The 17,464-nt window shown below is 42.3% G+C and overlaps 1 protein-coding gene across 1 annotated transcript in view; it reads right to left on the bottom strand.

Moving 5' to 3' along the window:
* The window catches only part of LOC116669042 (collagen alpha-1(IX) chain-like), a 28,649-nt gene that overhangs the window by 9,384 nt on the left and 1,801 nt on the right, over window positions 1–17,464 (bottom strand). The window contains exons 2-6 of the mRNA XM_032497872.1: window positions 12,348–12,401; window positions 11,149–11,184; window positions 5,144–5,290; window positions 4,862–4,916; window positions 2,882–3,070 (exon numbers count right to left, since the gene is read on the bottom strand). Of these exons, the coding sequence (XP_032353763.1) occupies window positions 2,882–3,070; window positions 4,862–4,877 (205 nt within the window). The 5' untranslated portion in view covers window positions 4,878–4,916; window positions 5,144–5,290; window positions 11,149–11,184; window positions 12,348–12,401. The remainder of the gene's footprint in view (window positions 1–2,881; window positions 3,071–4,861; window positions 4,917–5,143; window positions 5,291–11,148; window positions 11,185–12,347; window positions 12,402–17,464) is intronic.

Here is a 17,464-nt window from a genome sequence, read left to right as displayed (position 1 = left end):
TGAACATTTAAAAAGTACTTATGACATGAAAGACTGACGTGATCCTAAGCAAGGTGAACACTGGGCCAGTCGGGGGTCTCTCGTGTTTCTGCTCGAGCGTCACATGACATGAACACACATGAAACAGACACACAACAAGGCTGTGGCTCCAACGCGTTTGTGTAAAAGTGTGTAAAGCATGGTGATGAAAGCCAAAACACACATCAACACGACTTAAGCTTTGAGTATGATCTGAGGCCTGTTTCTACGAGTTCCTATTAAAAATGTTCTGCTGTATTTTTCAGAGTAATTTTTTAGAAAGAAAACTGATTTGATTAAGACATAGCCTGAACTATTAGTAAAACTTATTTTAATAAAACTTATCTATGTAGTAATGTCTCTGGAAAAAGGCTCTCAAAGCATCTCCATGGAAACCAGCACCTACACCATTCCTTCTTTATTAAGTGGGGGGAAAAAAGGCAACAAGGGACAATGAAACACATCTCTGATCAGAAGAACAGTTTAGTTTCAAATGGTGGAGTGTTTATTCTCAAGAAAAATTTGATCTGTAACCTTTGGGTAGTAGAACACTACGTGTTTTCAACTAAGTAGGACTTTTAGTGTATGTGATGGACAAGAAAGATTCAGTCCACTTACCTAGAATCTCACATTTCCAAATTGTGACAGTATTGACTGATAAGAGTCAATCTGATTATTCCTTTCTGTCCACGCCCGCATTTTAAGAAGTAAAACTGAGAGAAGATGCTGTTTTAAAGGAACCCAATGCCAAGAAAGGTATGGAGGAGGGTGGGGAGAGAAAGTTCTTTAGGGAAAAAAAAACTCTATCACATCCAGATTCTAGGCTATGTCACAAATACTGCAGGAAAAAACAGTCCCTTATATGATCAAACTATGCCTGATGAATGAACTTACTGCTAGAGATCTTTTCCAGGTTCCAAATACAGAAACAGATTTTTCTTCTTTTCAAAATAAGGTTCACCTGCTAGGGCCAACCCAGCCCAACCCAGACACAACTCCATGCTCCAGTTCCAAGCATCCCAGGAAGTTTCCAGAACAGGTCCCCTTTATTTCCAGTGCTTCTCAGCCCTGGCTGCACACTGAAATCACCTGGGGAATACTGTGAAAGCCCAACGTAAATCAGAATCTCTGGGAAGGGGACCCAGACATGGATGTAGCCCAGGCTGGATAGGCAGCCCTCTGCAGACTCTTCCAGGGAAGCAGGTAGACAGACACTTTCCTTTCTTAGGGAATAAGATGGGGCTTCAGGAGCGGTCTTTACTAAGTCAAAGTTAAGCTCTGTCCCAAATATGGAGACTTCGCTTTAGCCAGAGAGGGCTGGCAGCCCTACAAGATGCTCCTTCTCAGTGGGAAGACGGGTGACGCCCCCCACGGACACTGCTGCCCTCACTCCAGGGTTTCTGATTCAGTGAGTCTGGGCCAGCAGGAGAACCTGCTTTCCTAACAGGTCTCTGATGATGCGGACACAGCGGGGGCCACTCTTTGGGAACCACGGCTCAGCAGTGAACTCAGGAAGGCGTGGGCTCCAGCACAACACAGACAACTAAGCCAGCAGTCCGCCCGCGGCGGTGGAGTTTCCTCAAAGAGCTGACACAGGAAACAGGGTCCGACCATGGGGAGAGCACCTCTGGTCAGAATTCCTGAACTGAAGGTAAAAGCAGGACCAAGATGAGTGGCCATGGGATTCTTTCAAACACCCGGTTCTCTTTAAGATGCACTCTGAGCTCGCTCCATATTTGATTGTGTTCAGCCTCTGAAAACTTGGAAATCTGCCAGGTTGACCCGGGGCCCCATTAGGGCTCATTTTTTGTTTAACACACCGCTCTGTGCATGCCAAATAGGAAATAATGAACAACACTGTTCCAGCTGAGGGTGCAGTGAGCCGAACGTGTCAGCAATTCACAGACAGATCCCAAAATGCAGCTGGCTTGACTTCTGACCACTCACACCATAGTATTTATCCCTAATTGGGGCACCCCTGTTTAAAAAACACACATCCTCTCTTGATTTTGGTGCCATGTCTTTCTGAAGTTCCCCAGAGAGCTGTCAGTCACTCATCGTGATACATAAACTCCTCGCTCTCAGTTCTCTCTGTAAATTACCCAGGGCACACCCCCACCCCAAGCTGACAGACTTACTCAGCTCAACTAGCAAACACCACCGGGGGCAGCCAGCCCTCCTCCAAGTTCTGCGGAATACCTAACCCATTCATAAGCCTATTCCCCTGCAAAATAACTGGTCTCAGGGGCTTAGCTTGCTTTCAATAAATGGAGAGGAAACAAACTCTCTCACAGTCTCTCACACCTTAAATAAGGAATAAAGTTAGACTGAATTTCAGAGCTGAACAAAAAAAGTCCCTCACATCTGACAGCCAGTGTCACTCTTTAAAAGAAGAGGGAGGCAAGACAGTGGGGGGTGGGGGAGGCAGCGTTAACTCCTGATGTGACCTTTCTGACGTCCTAACAAACTGTTGGTTTAAGTAAACATGCACAAATCTTCAAGGGCTGGTTGCCATCTCAGAACAACTCTATGATGATTCTAGGGGTCTCAATAAAAATAAAAACCTGAATGATCCTTTACCAGATCCCATGAGGTTTATTTTGAACTACGGTTAAGGCAGACTGTAACTGAAAAACATTGGCACCAAAAGGCAAGGGACCTTAATTCTGGTGTTTGGTCTACTGTTGTCATACACCAAGGTCAAGAAAATATCAAACAACAGTTTTCCAGTCCTGACCATCACCACTGTGAAAAGAGAGCAATCCATCTTATTGCGCAGACAGCTGGCGCTTGCTAGGACACGTGAATTCATCTGAAAAAGGCCAGTGTACGTCCCTGGTTCCACGGGGGCAAAATGCCTTACCTTCAGGTCCCCTCAAACCGAGAGCCCCCAGGGGACCCTTCATGCCTGGGAGGCCACTGATGTCCCTTATGGCCGGGAAAACCATTCTCTCCGCGGGTCCTAGGGGACCGGGGGGTCCAGGTGGCCCAGGGGGGCCAGAGGCTCCTGAGTCGGGACGCTTGAGGCTAGCAGCCATCTCAGCAAAATGCTCTAGAAGATAATAAACAAAAGAGCCCAGAATCATCAGACACATGCAAGTGATTCAAATGAAAAGAGAGGTATTTCAAGTGTGTTTTTTTCTCAGCGTGTCACCAGAGCTTCAAAACCGGCGGTGAGAAATAAGTAAAGCGGGGTCACAAGCTTTCTGCCAGGAAGCTTCACTGGGGATGCTTTTCTATTCAGCCCTCCCTGGATAAACCTGGTCCTGCTGCTCTGAGACACGGGGGAGGGAATAAAAGACCTTAAACTGCAGGGCTCTGGGCTAAGCGGTGCTCCTCAGGGGTGAGGGTGTCACCTGAACCTGCTGCTTATCTGAAAGCCAGGAGGAAAGTGAGTTTCTCAACACGGGTAGGGAGTGGATGTCCAGGAGCTTTTTGAAAGCCAAGGACATCATCCAGAATTAGTACCAAGACACCCTTTGAGACCCAGGCTTACATTTTTAGCTTGAAGATACTCAAGTCACATGAAATATCCAGAGAATTCATGACTTCCTATTAATAATCCTTCTCAGAAGTTTTTTCATGCTTGGAACAGACACCAGACATTAGAGCTCGCTCCCTAAGAATGGTCAGTCTGTCTGAAAAATTAATAACTGCGCAGGCTTTTCCAGGAATCATTAAAGAGACTAAGAACCATCCACAGTAACCATGGAGAACAGGAAAACAGTCCCATTAAAACGCTCTCAGGGAAATATTCTAGTGCAATGTTTTTTAAAAGCTTTTAGAGTGTGAAGGAGAATATAAATTGGAAACCCATTTTTTAACCAAGATTTTAAAGTTGTTCAAATACGAGTGTCCTAAGCTGGCCTTCTTTAGGTAAGAGTTAGCATAAAGTCATAATGTTCTCAGTGTGAAATATTTAAAATTGAAATATCGTGTCAAGATAAAACGTCTACAGTATTGGTTTTCAAATACAGAGGTGATGATTCCATTCTGGAAAACTTGATGAACCTACTAGATAAACTTACTACCTCGTGAATGTACGAAAGAACACGATAATTAACAGCATCGCCATAGTTACAGATGAATTTGGAAAAAAAGGCTAACATACAAAAATATATCACTACTTTAGTAAAATTCTAGTTATTGATTTTCTACATACATGGTACCTGAGTAGAAGCAATGTCCTTATGCTTCCTAGAGGCACAGAGTCTGCCAATTACTTCTCACATAATCCACAGAGAGAGTCTAGGTCAGTGCCAGGTACACAGCAGGTGGTAGGATGTTAACAGGAGAAAGGTTCTGAGAATTTGTGTTCCAAAGGGGAAAAAAATGTGTGTGTGTGTGTGTGTATGGGGTGTACTGTCTTGTAAATCAACCCCATTGGCAAAAAAAAAAAAAAAAAAAAAATCCAGGCTAACCCCAAAAGGTAATATTTTCCTTTGAGGCTATAAGCTATTGCAAATGGCAACAAATTGGATAAAACAGAATTGAAATTAATGTTATTCAAAATCTCCCACCTTTATGTCTGTGAGTCTTATGGTTACCAAAGGGGAAGGGGTTGGGAGGGATAAATTGGGAGTCTGGGATTAGCAAATACACACTACTATATACAGAACAGATAAACAACGAGGTCCTACTGTATAGCACAGGGAACTACATTCAATATCTTATAATAACCTACAATGAAAAAGAATCTGAAACAGAATATATGTGTAACTGAATCACTATGCTGTACACCAGAAACTAACAAAAACATTGTAAATCAACTACATTTCAATAAAAAAAAAAAACCTCCCACCTTTAAAGCATACAAAATGTCAAGCCATTCTGACGTATTTACCTTGCATGACTCTCATGCAAACCTGCTTAATGTGCTGATCTGTGGGTGCTCTACCCTGGGACGGAAAAGAAAACAGACAGTTGTACATGGAACCATAAAGGGGACACTGTTAGATGAGCAAGTGTCGGACTTGGCAAGGAGCCAGATCGTCTGGATTTACAAGGGAAATGGCCCAGCTGCTGAGGAGCTGAGGTCTCGTCCTGCCCAACTGCCCCTCTGCCCCCACCCGGTACTGTGGGATGGAGTTTCCAAAGGGAACCCCAGGGACTGCCCATCACTCACTGGAGGGCGCTGGATACCAGGCAGGCCGGTGGCACCCTGTTCTCCCTGCACGCCTCGTGGTCCAGGCGGTCCTCGAGGTCCTTCCTCTCCAGGAAGCCCCCGGCTTCCTTCAGGCCCCCTCAAGCCAGGCTCCCCAGGGTTACCTGCCTGGAACACAACAGCACACTGTAAAACTGGGCCAAGCACAGGGAATGTGTCTGCTTAATACCAACACAGGCACTGACATGAAGCTGTGGGTTGACTTACGTCCCATTACCTAAGAGGTATTTGCTCAGACGCTGCGAACCCTCCAGGTAAAGACACACAAGGCCACACGACAATGCTCCCATCTCTTAAAATTCCAGTTCAAGTAAACTTTTTAAAGATCTGTCTTTTTGGTATGGTTATTATTTCAAAATGTTAATTGGAACAATCCATTTTCAAACCACATTCTTCATACTCTGAGCCACTTCTAACAGCAAGGTAGTTTTTAATGAAACATGTTCACTTTTCCTGGCCACCAAAAGGCCACTGAGTTCACAAGACAAGTTACGTGGTAGATCAGCAATACAGAAAGCATCAAATAAATATATTTCCAAGAACGTAAGTCATTTAGCCTTTGTTACAGTCTCTGGAGCATTTGGAGAAGTCGCATGTGTCTGGGAATTATCAAATACTAGCAGGAACTAAATCAATGTATTTAAAATACCCAAACAAAAAGTGAGAGTCCATAATTTAAGTGCTGAGGAAGTTAAAAATCTAAATATTAAAGATGTTAAAAAAAAATAAACCAATTATTTCTTTAGCACAAAAGCATACACCAATTAGATTTTTCTTCTGAAAGCAGACCACTAAAAGCATTTTTAAAGTCCTCATCTACAATGATTGCTTTAAAGGAGACTAAATTTATTCACTCGTTGTTAAACCACCTCTAGTGGAATTTGTGGCATACTAGTTCCGGTGTACAACTGTTCACAGAATAAGAATGAGAAATAAAAAGGCAGGAGGCATCAAGGGAATGCTAGTGCTCAAGACATGAATGTTCATAAAACAACGCAATCCTGCTTCTTTTTCATATGCAACATTTGTCTAGAAAAAGCCTACTCGTTCCAACATTCAAGTGTTTTAAACTAAAGGAAAAAAGGTGGTGAAGCAATGCTTTCCCTAGACACATCGAAATAAAGCTCAGGGAGTGTGCTTTTTCCCAATCTCTCTTTATGCAAAAAAACAAAACAAACAAACAAAAACCCTGACATTCATCAAGTCAACCTGTCAAAATTGCTTCTTTGAATAAATTATGGCTTAAGAGACTTCCTGAAAGTCAGGGTTAGTGGGGAGAGCTGAGGATGGAATGAAGGCTGGGGAACTGTCAGGTGACGAGGATGCAAAACCACAGCAACTTCTAAAAAAATAAAATAAAACCCAGAGAAGAAACCAAATGAATTCAGAATGCACTAAGAACTGGCAGACACATAAGAAGGAATGTGAATGGTCTTTAGGAGAAGAGAGGGACTTTCAGTTGACAGCCAGTGGCCTCAGGAAACAGAGACTTCAGTCCTACAACCACTAGGATATGAATGAGCTCGGAAGTGGGTTCTTCCCCAGAGCCTCCAGATAAGAGCTTAGCCATCCAATATCCTGTTTTTGGCTTTTCAAGATTCCAAGCAGAGTCCAGTTGAATCAACCCCAACTTTTACCTGCAGAATTGAGATTTAGTAAATGGCTTTGCTCTAGGCTGCTAAAAAGAAAGAAGAAGAGGGAGGAGGAAAGGAAGGAGGAGGGGGAGGAGGAGAAGAGAGAAGAACAGAGGAAGAGGAGAAGAAGGAGAGGAAGGAGGAGGAAAAGGAGGAGGAGGAGAAGAAGGAGGAAAAGGAGAAGAAGGAGGAGAAGGCGACAACGACGATGATGATGGCGAAGGAGAAGGAGGAGAGGAAGAACTAGAACTAGGAGAAAACAAAGGAGACCAAATCAGAGGGTGATACCTGGCTGGCAATGTCTGCAATATTGCTAGAACAAGGGGCAGGCAGTTTCGATGAAGATGTCAAGGGCCAACATGGCCAGGACATCACAGGGGTCCCAGGTCTTTGGGAAAGAATTTCTCAGTTGAGGAGTGGGCTGCTGAAATAGAAACCGGGGAACAGACCTCACCCACTTGCCAGGTTTGTCTGGGCTGAAGTCACTGAGGAAAGGGGAAGCCTTTCTCTTAGCAGCTATTTCCCCTGATTCTGGGGCTGTACTTCAGTTTCACCGGTGTTACTCGGGTAGGGTCAGGAAAGACAGGGTAGGAAGGGTGGTGATAAATCAAGAACTAACTCCTAGTATTATATCCAAAATTAAATGAAATGAACTCATTTGACATCTGCATTGCTCACCCACTTTTTTTCTCTTATAACTTGAATTATCACTGTTGGACATCAGTGATTATTTCTAGACAGTAAAGGAGGATTTCCGTTCCCAAATTCTACCAAGGTTTATTCTTTACACTGTTCTCAGTCCTCAGCCATTGCTGTCAGAGATTCTTAGGCACAGAGGTGTTACTTGAAGCCTGAGACTGTCACAGGGCGCTCAGAAGCAGTATGTAAACAGCTGAAGTGACACAATGTGATCATTTCCGTCTCAGTGCTGTGTGACCAGCCCAGGGCAGGGCACTGGGACCCAGCCTGGGCGGGTCCTTCCAGAGAAAGTAGGGCTGAGGACGGTGTTAAGCACTTAAGTAGGAGGCACTGTTCTAAGGAAAGAGGAAGAGCGCTCCAGGCTCGGAGAACAGCACACGGCATGAAGAAACGTTCAGCTGAACTGCAAGCAGATAAAGATCCAGAGAGGTCGGAGATGACCCTGGGGAGGCAGGGACCAGCTTTGCTGAAGCCTTTGTGTACACTTTGCTAAGGGTGTGATTTTACTCTATGAAGTGTTATTCTTGAAGGGTTTTGAGCAGATGAGGGACAGACTGTGGGCTTTACCCTTTTTTTTTATCTAGATGACACTGGCTGCCGTGAGGATAATGTGTTGGACAGGGACAGAGAGGCTCTGGTGGGGAGGGGGTGGTGGATTCCAGGAACAGGAGTGACTTGGAAATTAATGGATCCTGGTGGTAGTGACACTTGAGACTGAAGTAAGCTCCATCCTTTCTCCTTTTATTACCCTAAATTTCTTACTGTAATAAATCTGCACAACTTTTAGCAAATCATCAGAGGTCTGCTACTGATTGATTCTCTAATTCTGAACTCATCTCATCTCTAGGGACATCAGCTGAGTTTCTGTAAAGTGATCAATTGAATGAGGTGACCATTTGCTACCTCTAATAATTATCTGTATTTTCTTAAGCACCGTGCCTGTGACTTACTTCTGCAACTAGAATACGCAGGAGATTAAGAAAATTACTGAAATATTTGCAGTGATATCACTGACAAGGAAATTCAGTTATCCTCTCTTCACTGCTAAGCACAGTTCAGTTCTTGTAAAAGTGACTTATTATGGAAGAAATTACGACATATACTCAGTGAGCCACTTAGGAAAAAAAAACTTCCCTTGGCATGGTTAGGTCAAAATGCAGTTCCATTTACACTGTTATAAGGTTTGTTTTTTTTTTTCCTTTGGACTAATTCATTACTTAAAGAATAAATTTAGACATTAATTTCCTTAAACGTAAGTCCTTTTAGAATTGAATTTTACAGAATGATTTCATAAAGCAGAACACTGTATTTTCTACAGTTTTATTGATATTTTTATTTTTATACCGTAACTGTTTGTTATACTTACAGATCTCTTTGGGCCAGGTAACCCTATATCTCCCTAAATCAATAAAACCCAATTATATTAGAACAGTGTATTCACATCTGATAGTTCAGTAAAAATATTTCAGAGGGATTGTGCTGCTGAAGTCTACAGAACACCACAAACAGAAGAACTCTGGGCCCGTAGAAAAACATTAGATTCAAAATCTGGATTCTGGTCCTAGTTCTGCTACTTAACTTTATGACCGTGTGTGAGCTTTGTAACCTCCCAGCTGTGGGTGACCTTGTCTGTTAAATAACAGGGTTGAAGAGGAGCTCTCCAAGGCTCCATCCAGATCTAAAATGCTAGGTGTCGAGAATTAAATGTGTAAGTCAAAAAATATTAAACTACTATATTGTTATATATAACACAATAGATATTTAAACCAGGTGGCTTCAGTTTTGAAACCCTAACAATATTTTCAGACTTGTCCCCAAGTCTATCCGAATAAATATGCATGCTTTTATGCCTAAAAAACAACCTTGAATATCTCCCACCATTGGTTCTAGGTATGAATTCAGCTTGTTTTAGCATATCAATGCATCTCCACTACAAAAGAGAATAATTTAAAACATCCTCTTAGTGGAGAGGGTATAGCTCAGTGGTAGAGCACATGTTTACCATGAACGAGGCCCTGGGTTCAATCCCCAGTACATCCATTAAAAAAATAAATTAAATAAATAGACAAATAAACCTAATTGCCTCCCCCTCAAAAATATTTTTTAAAATCCTCTTAGCTTATAAAATGAACAGTTTGAATAGAAAATAGAATTAGAATAATCCTTTTGTCATTCACTTAATTGTTAGGAAGCTCAGCCTAATTCAGATGTCACACTTACAGTAACTCTAAATTCTAAAAATCTGAATCAAACAACATTACCAGAGTTTTCTCCTGTACTAAAAGCTCTCTGAAAAGATTTTATGAGAACTCTGTCACCTCCCCACCCCAAAGCACCCAGCGTAAGTTTCCACACTAGGTCATGTTACATTGTGTCAAAACCAGGCAGCTGAGCCCGCAGACCTAGCAGAGCGGGTGGCAGCGGTAACTTGGTCTCATTCTCACTACCTTCCTGGAGATGCAGCTGCAGCCTCCTCTGGGGGTGGAAGTCACTTCTTTGGAGGGTTTTAGACTCAAGAGAATGGCCACCAGGGTCACACTCGTGAGCCACAACTTTCCAACTGTAACAAAACTTTCCTTTTGTGTCCATGAGAAGCACTGTTCATGACTTTCTACAGTCATGTAAGAATCACCTTGAATGTCTAGATGGAAAGTGGTCTGAAAATTTGCCCCCTAAGGGGAACACTTTGCCCTCCAAGTGCTTCAGGCTAGGTCTATTGATCTGCGGGTGTTTCCCTCTGCTTTACTTGATCTTGGCTACAATTCTACGGGGTCATCTGCCAGCTATATAAGCAACATCTTAGCCTTTAAAGAAGTCAGCAAGGATAGCAGTGTCAGCGAAAAGAAAACATGTATGCCTCTAATAGAGTTAAAATCAGGAAGTCTCCATCAACAACCAGTAAGTCTCCATCAATAACCAGAAAAAAAGGTCTTACAAGTTCACCCTTCTCCTGCTTCACCTTCTTCCCCAGAGACACCCTAAAAAGTAAGACTAAATGTCACATTGTTTAAAATTCTTAGTCCCTTGGCTCAATTTTCACCAGCCAATACTGCTAAGCATTCCTAAGCCCCCAAAGCACCCCCTAGATCATGCAGAAATACACAGTGCTCTCAGCGGCTTTCCAATCTAGCTGTCAGGGGCTGGTCCCAACCAGAAAACAGCCCAGAGAAAACCAGGAGGTGAGGCTGAGTTTCTGCTAAAGTTAAGGATTATTGACTGTACCAGCAATTTTGTAATTAGGGAAGGGTTAGAAAGGGCTCTGACAGCAGAAAGGAAGAAACAGAGGGAGGTCTAACTCTAATTCACCTGCATAGTTTATTTGCTAAGGTCTTGGGTAAAGAAAAAAAAAATGATATGGCTCAGGAGGGCATGATCAGCCCGGCGTAAACCAATTCAGTGAATAAGAGAGCAGGACCACCCTTTTCAAAGGAAGACAATGTGTAGTCTTGAAGGCAAAGCCTTCATTAGCTCCAGCTTGTAAAAATAGTAGATCAAGCTACAGACCAAATTAAACCCTGGGTGTCACTCACAAAGCACATTCAGAGAAACTGCCCACAAATCGGCCAGTGCTGGTGAAACTCATCAACGCACATTAAACCCTGTATTTCACACTATTCGGACGATGGAGCCTACCTGTTCACCCTCTGGACCAGTTTCACCAACCACACCCTGCAATGAATACAATACTCTTTTTAGTATTTTGAGATTTTTAACTATATAATTTCAAGTGAACCAACTCCCCTTTGGGGCTGATGGGTAAGAACAAGTGTGGATAATGTGTCAGAAGAGAAATGCCATCTTCTCACCACCTAGCAAGTGTCACGAATGACCTGGAGAAACAAACAACTGTCCAAAACCTCACTGGCCACTTGAAGTGATCTCTGACCACATTCATGTAAAATGTGGCGAGTAGGAATGTAAATTTACAACTAAATAGGAAGTGTGACTACAGTTAAAATTTTCACTTTACTTGGCTTTTATTTTTTCCCTTCTAAAAAATTATTGCATTAGTAGATGTCTAGCTTCTTAACCTCCACTCTCAGTACTTTAAGATATCTTTCTGGATAGATCTCTATGATAATTTCTAGAAAAATTCTCCACTGGGCCCAAAGCAAGCCTGGTTTCTCAACATAGCAGAAATCAGCCTTCCAAACAAGGAACCTTCTGGACGGCTTGAGAGCTCACCCTGTCACCTTTCATTCCTGGAAGTCCAGGGGGGCCAGGAACGCTGGGGAGGCCAGCGCTACCGAAAGAACCCTGAAGGACAAGCACAGAGTCCCCAGAAGCACAGTTACTGCAACACAGAAAACACACAAGCCAGACACGGCCTCAGGTGTGTTGACTCCTGAGGGCTGGGCTCGGTTTAACCCTGCTCCTCCCACCTGCCACGTTCTCAGGAGAAGAGAGCCCGTCCCCCCTCCCTCCACCCCACCTCTGAGGTCTTCAGTCCCGTGCTTTATGCGCCTCCCCAGCTGTGGGCTCTTTCACAGCCCCGCTCGCTGCGTGAACAAGCCTGCTTGGGGACAAGGCAGCATTCACGCACAGTCCTCTCCAATTCCAAGAGCAACCAGAGGCCACACGGAGCCCTCCACATCTCCCCCAGTTTTAAAATAAATGCTACCAGCCACGTAGATTGAAATACCCTCTGGGGGTCTCCTAGATTTAACTGGAAATCTCACATTTACCTTTTCACACACTCACCCAGGAAGAGAAATCAAGGAAGGGTGACGAAATCACCCTCTGTAACTTGTTTTTCTCTCCTGGATTTTTTTTTAATTTATTGCATTTTATAGGAAGCAAATAAGCTGCTGGAGACTAGAAATATTACTTACCAGTTTACCTGGTGGTCCTGAGGGTCTGACTGGCCCTACTTCACTTCGACTGCCCTGGAAAAACACAAACACGATGGTCAACCGGACAGTCTACCAAAATGCACATGTGTAATCCCTGCATCAGTAAAATAACATTCGACCTAGGTTTTTGTTTAAGTATAAAAGTCATCAAGGTATTCCCCCATCTTCAACCGAAGGAGAGACCTTTATATAAAATGCCTGCAGCCCCCTCAGTGTTCATCCTTCCATACATATTCGAGGGCTGTACACTGTGGTACAGACCTTTCAACAGAAGTCACATCCCATACCTCTACAGGAAATGGCAATCAGGAATTTCCAGCGTCCAAATCACAACCTAACTTAGATCATGGTTATTTTGTGTACATGTTTTATCCTCTCGTTTAGACTTATGTGTTCCTGAGGTATAGACATATTAAAACTTTGAATTCTACTTTTATGTCTAAAACACAGAGCAAATTTCAGGTCTACAGTAGGCTTTAAAGCAATACCTGACAAATGATCTTGAACCTCAAAAGAGTGAAAAAACAGGCACAGGACAGAGATGTTTCCCTATAAACTACTACTTCAAAAAGACACAGAGAGTAGAAATGTGTCAAGTTTCTGAAATAAAAAATGATTCATTCTATTCATGCTTGTTCTAAACATGCCTTAAAAGGTTAAACATATTTTGGAAAGTACAATTTATAATGAAGATATACCAAAAGCGACACTTCTGTGAGCCAATTTCAGTTTTTTATTGGAAACTCCAAGCCCTTTGAGTAAAGGAAACACATGAACTCTTCCATTTTTTAACCTGAGAACTTCATACACTTTTATGCAGGCTGATAAAAGCTCGTTTCATTTCAAAAGACTATGAAAGTAGTCTTTTGAGTTTGTTTTCCTTTTAAAGGACATAACAATTTCATATTAATGCTTAATATTTGTAAATGCTTCTGATAAGATTATCCTGACCTGACCCATATGCTAGTCATTTATCTATAAATAGAAGGAAATGTCAAGACCCATAAGCCTTCCAAAGTTTCAACTGCTCTAAAGGATTAAGAAGTGTTTGTCAAGTTATAAGTCTCTCACTATGAGCTGTCATTTCATGGCAGCTGATTCTTATGACTTACAGCTGATTTAAACAAGATGCTCTTGAATGCTTTTCAAAATCTTTTATATACACATTCTGCCTAATATATGAGCCTGGATGATGACATTGGTCCTTAACCCTGTGAGCAGCTTAGGAGCCAGAAGCCATGCCTGACAAGGATGGATGCTGGGAAGATGTCAGTCACATGGAAACCAACCTCGGTGATAGATTCTTCAATCTGTCTCTACCCATAAAGACTGGGTTCCACCGCATTAATTCGACCCAGCAATTCAAAGTTCAAGACAGAGTTTCTCCAGTATATCTGCTCTGCTGGCATTTCCAAATAATTTCTGAACTGCATCATGACTGAAATCCTAAATGTCACTGTGCTAATGTGACTTTAATCCACAGAACAATTAATAGTCCTTGGCAGGAAACGTCATTAATCCAATCAAAAAAAGAAAGAAAGTTCTTTGCACAACCTCAAGTATTCATTTCTAAACAAATGAACTGTTATGCCATCGTATCCAAAATGAAGATGATTAATACAGTTTTTTTTCTCTTCCACAAACCAAAGGGCTAAATTAAAATAAAGGATTCTATAACCTTTCATTCACTTTGGGAGAGATTAATTTTCTTCCTAGTCAAAGGCATAGCTTTACTCTGCTGGAATCTCATTTTCTCCATCTTTCATGAGCTCTTACTATTCAGTTCAGAAGTCTTTCCCAACCCCTGGCAGGCCCTTGGTAACACCTACGAATGGCTCAGAACCCAGTTTAGACAGCCTGCCCTGCTGAGCTTCTTCAGCCACGACACTGCCACACACACAGGACCAGGGAAAAGACCGGTGAAGTCATGGGCATTTACTCTGCTGTCACTGCACACATAGACAGCATGTGGGTCTTCATTTTTATTTCACTTCCATCCTATAATCCTTGGCTAGTATTTCTATAGAAATCAACTCGCTGTGAAAAAGGGGAATGCTTATTTTCACAACAATAGTCAAATAGCTACGAAAAGAGTATTAGGACAAGATTTTTCTGATGGCCATCTTATGATTTCTATATGTTCTAAAACCATGCATATTCTTTCTCTAAGTTCTGGAATTCCACCTGGAACTAAGGTGAGCATGAGGAATCAAGACGTAAATAGTAATCTCTGAAAACGTACATCTGATGAAATACGTCCTGCCAGGAGCAATTCACCATAAACTGGTAACCACAAGTGTGCTAAATAAATGATAAATCTCCTATGTTTCAATAGCTGTGGTGAAACCATATTCTCAGATGTGGGCAACAGAGGCTGGTGGGGAAGTGGCGATCCTGCCCAGTGGCTAATATTTACAAATTCCAGGACAAAAGTTTTGACCTTTAACAAAAGAATTGGAAGGAACCAGGAAAAAAGGTAAAATCGTATTAAAAATGTGAAGACCATAAGAAATGCTCTATTTTTCTCTTGGATGCTCTGTGTCACCATGTATATCCCCAACATGTTCAGACACATCTGCCAAAATTCATCCCTATTTCAGAAGCCGATCAAGGCTTTTTTTAAAAAAGATGCAGACCCTCTACCAGTGATTCCTAACTCTGGCTGTGCACTGAAATCCCCTGGGGAGTTTTCAGAAATATATTTCACTGGTGTCTTCCACCCCTCCACTCTCTCTCTCCCTCCACACCCCATCTCTTTGCCCTGATCCTGATTCAGCAGGTCTGGGGTAAGACCCAGGGATTTGTTGGGGCTGATGTTCTGTTGGTGTGTCTTCACCAGCTCCACTTAGACTTTTGTTAAATGCTTGTTGTGAAAGTTCCATAAATACTGACATGTAAAATCTGTGAAAGATATTTTGTGCCGTTAGAATTTGCCAAGCTAACTTCAAATAAAAAACATTCAGTGGAGACTTGACTTATGGAGGCATCAGAGGGTGGAGAGGAGGACATGGACCCAGAGCCCTGTGGCCAGGTCTGAAGTCTGGCTCTGCTATGCAGCAGGGAACTCCAGGCTCACAACTCAATCTCTCTGGGCCTTAGTTTCTTCATCTGTAAAATGGGTTTTTTTCGAGGATTAAGTAGTCACATGATGCACTTAGAACAATGTCCAGCTCACTAGCAAGCACTGCAGATGTGGTAGTTATTATGTTTACCCAAGGTTTTATTTAAGGTTCTATCCAAGGAATAGAGAAATCAATCAAAATTACGTGATTTAAAAAAATTTTTGTTTTGTTTTCTGGAGGAGGTAATTAGGTTTATTTATTTGTTTGTTTGTTTACTTAAATTTAACAGACGTATTGGGGATCAAACCCATGATCTCATGCATGCTAAGCATGCACTCTACCACTGAGCTATACCCACCCCCTCAAAATTATGTTTTTAATCAAATGTTTAACTGAATGTTCTTTGCCTTCCAAATCTCCCAAAACTCTTTAAAAGCACAAATCATGCTTGCAAAAAACAAGTCTCTAGACCTCAATTCTTGAGCTTCTGTCAAGATCACTGATAACGAGAAGGCACCATCTTTGTAAACAAATACTGAGAGCTACTTTGTAAAACTGATTTCAGTAAATACAAATACTTCATTGTGGATGTCTCCCTTTTAAAATGGAACTACTATATATATATATATATATACACACACACACATATACACACACATACATACATATATATACACATACATAAATGAATAGCTTTGCTGTACACCTGAAACTAACATGGTAAATCAACTACACTTCAATAAAAAATAAAATTAAAAAAATTAATGGAACTTCTAAAATATCACAGAAAGCATAAACTTCATTATACTTGTGTTGTCATAATTATTTCACCAAGAGAAGTGAATTTGATTTCACTGGGCTCTAGACTGTGACGTCTGATTGTCATTGCATTTGCCTGATTACCAAACATGCTAACCAGCTGAAGAATGAACGTTATCCTTACTTAGCACCTCGCCAACTTTAGAAGTGGTTAATTATAAATCACTGTACTTAGTCTGTATTATACACTGAATGCCTCTTTCTGGCAAAAAGGATGTTCAACCCAGAAGGTCAGTTATGCTTTCTATAGACTGTTGCTTCTACAAAGCCATTTTCATATTAACACTGGAAGATCATATTAGTCCTACTACAAGGATGCTTTTTAAGTTTGCCACGAAGATATTTTAAAAAGCGATCCAATGTTACAGCACTGTGTCATTTGTATTTCCCTCTGGTGTAGGGTTAAATACTCCCTCTCACACTGAGGCAGACCACAGTCCGTTCGCACCATAACCATCACAGCTGCATCACAGGCCGCTGACCGGGGAGCACTCCAGGGCCTGGCGGGGCAGGGAGCCAGCTCAGGCCAGCAGCGGCACGCCAGGTGGGGCCTCTGAGTTGAAGCTGCTGGTGACGGGTTAGGGATGGGGGGCTTCAAGAGAAACGAGAACTCCCAGATGTCCCAGACCCCGGGGGGGTATAACCTTCAGAAAACCGCGGGTCGATCAGCATGGCACTCATCTCAGTCAAATCACAAGGGCAGAGCAAGCACAACCCATACAGCAAAAGCCCTGGCAAGTTCTGAGAAGCCCGGAAGAGGAAAACGGGCCAGGAGCCGTTCCACGGTAGGACCAAATCAGAGGCTCCAGCCACCTGCCAGCTCTAAACCAGGAGCCACCCAGACCCAGGTGTAAACCCCATGGAGCGTGATGAGGAAAACCAGAAGCACAGTCCAAATGGTAAAGATACGTGTTCACAGGTAATCACTAGAGATGCCCAAAACGCCAATATGTTTTGCTGTGTCATTGGCAAAATTTGATGGATTAATGGTTGGGGGGGGTGTCACACTTAATTTCAAAGACGTGCTTCAGTTACCCTTGGCCATTTAGTAGGACACCTTAGAAGCAGGTTTCATTCCTTCTACTCAGCTTCTCAAATTGAGATTGCAGGAAAAACAGATCAAACTCGTGATGAAGAGCTGAAAATGTGTGAGCTTACTACTAAAAGGAGTTTAATGATGTAAAACGAAAGAACAAATGTATCTTTCAGAACGGA

The sequence above is a fragment of the Camelus ferus genome, chromosome 15 (genome assembly GCF_009834535.1).
Source record: "Camelus ferus isolate YT-003-E chromosome 15, BCGSAC_Cfer_1.0, whole genome shotgun sequence".
NCBI classification, from domain to species: domain Eukaryota; kingdom Metazoa; phylum Chordata; class Mammalia; order Artiodactyla; family Camelidae; genus Camelus; species Camelus ferus.
The sequence above is the reverse complement of the archived record's forward strand: the minus strand, read 5'-3'. Positions and strand labels throughout refer to the sequence as shown.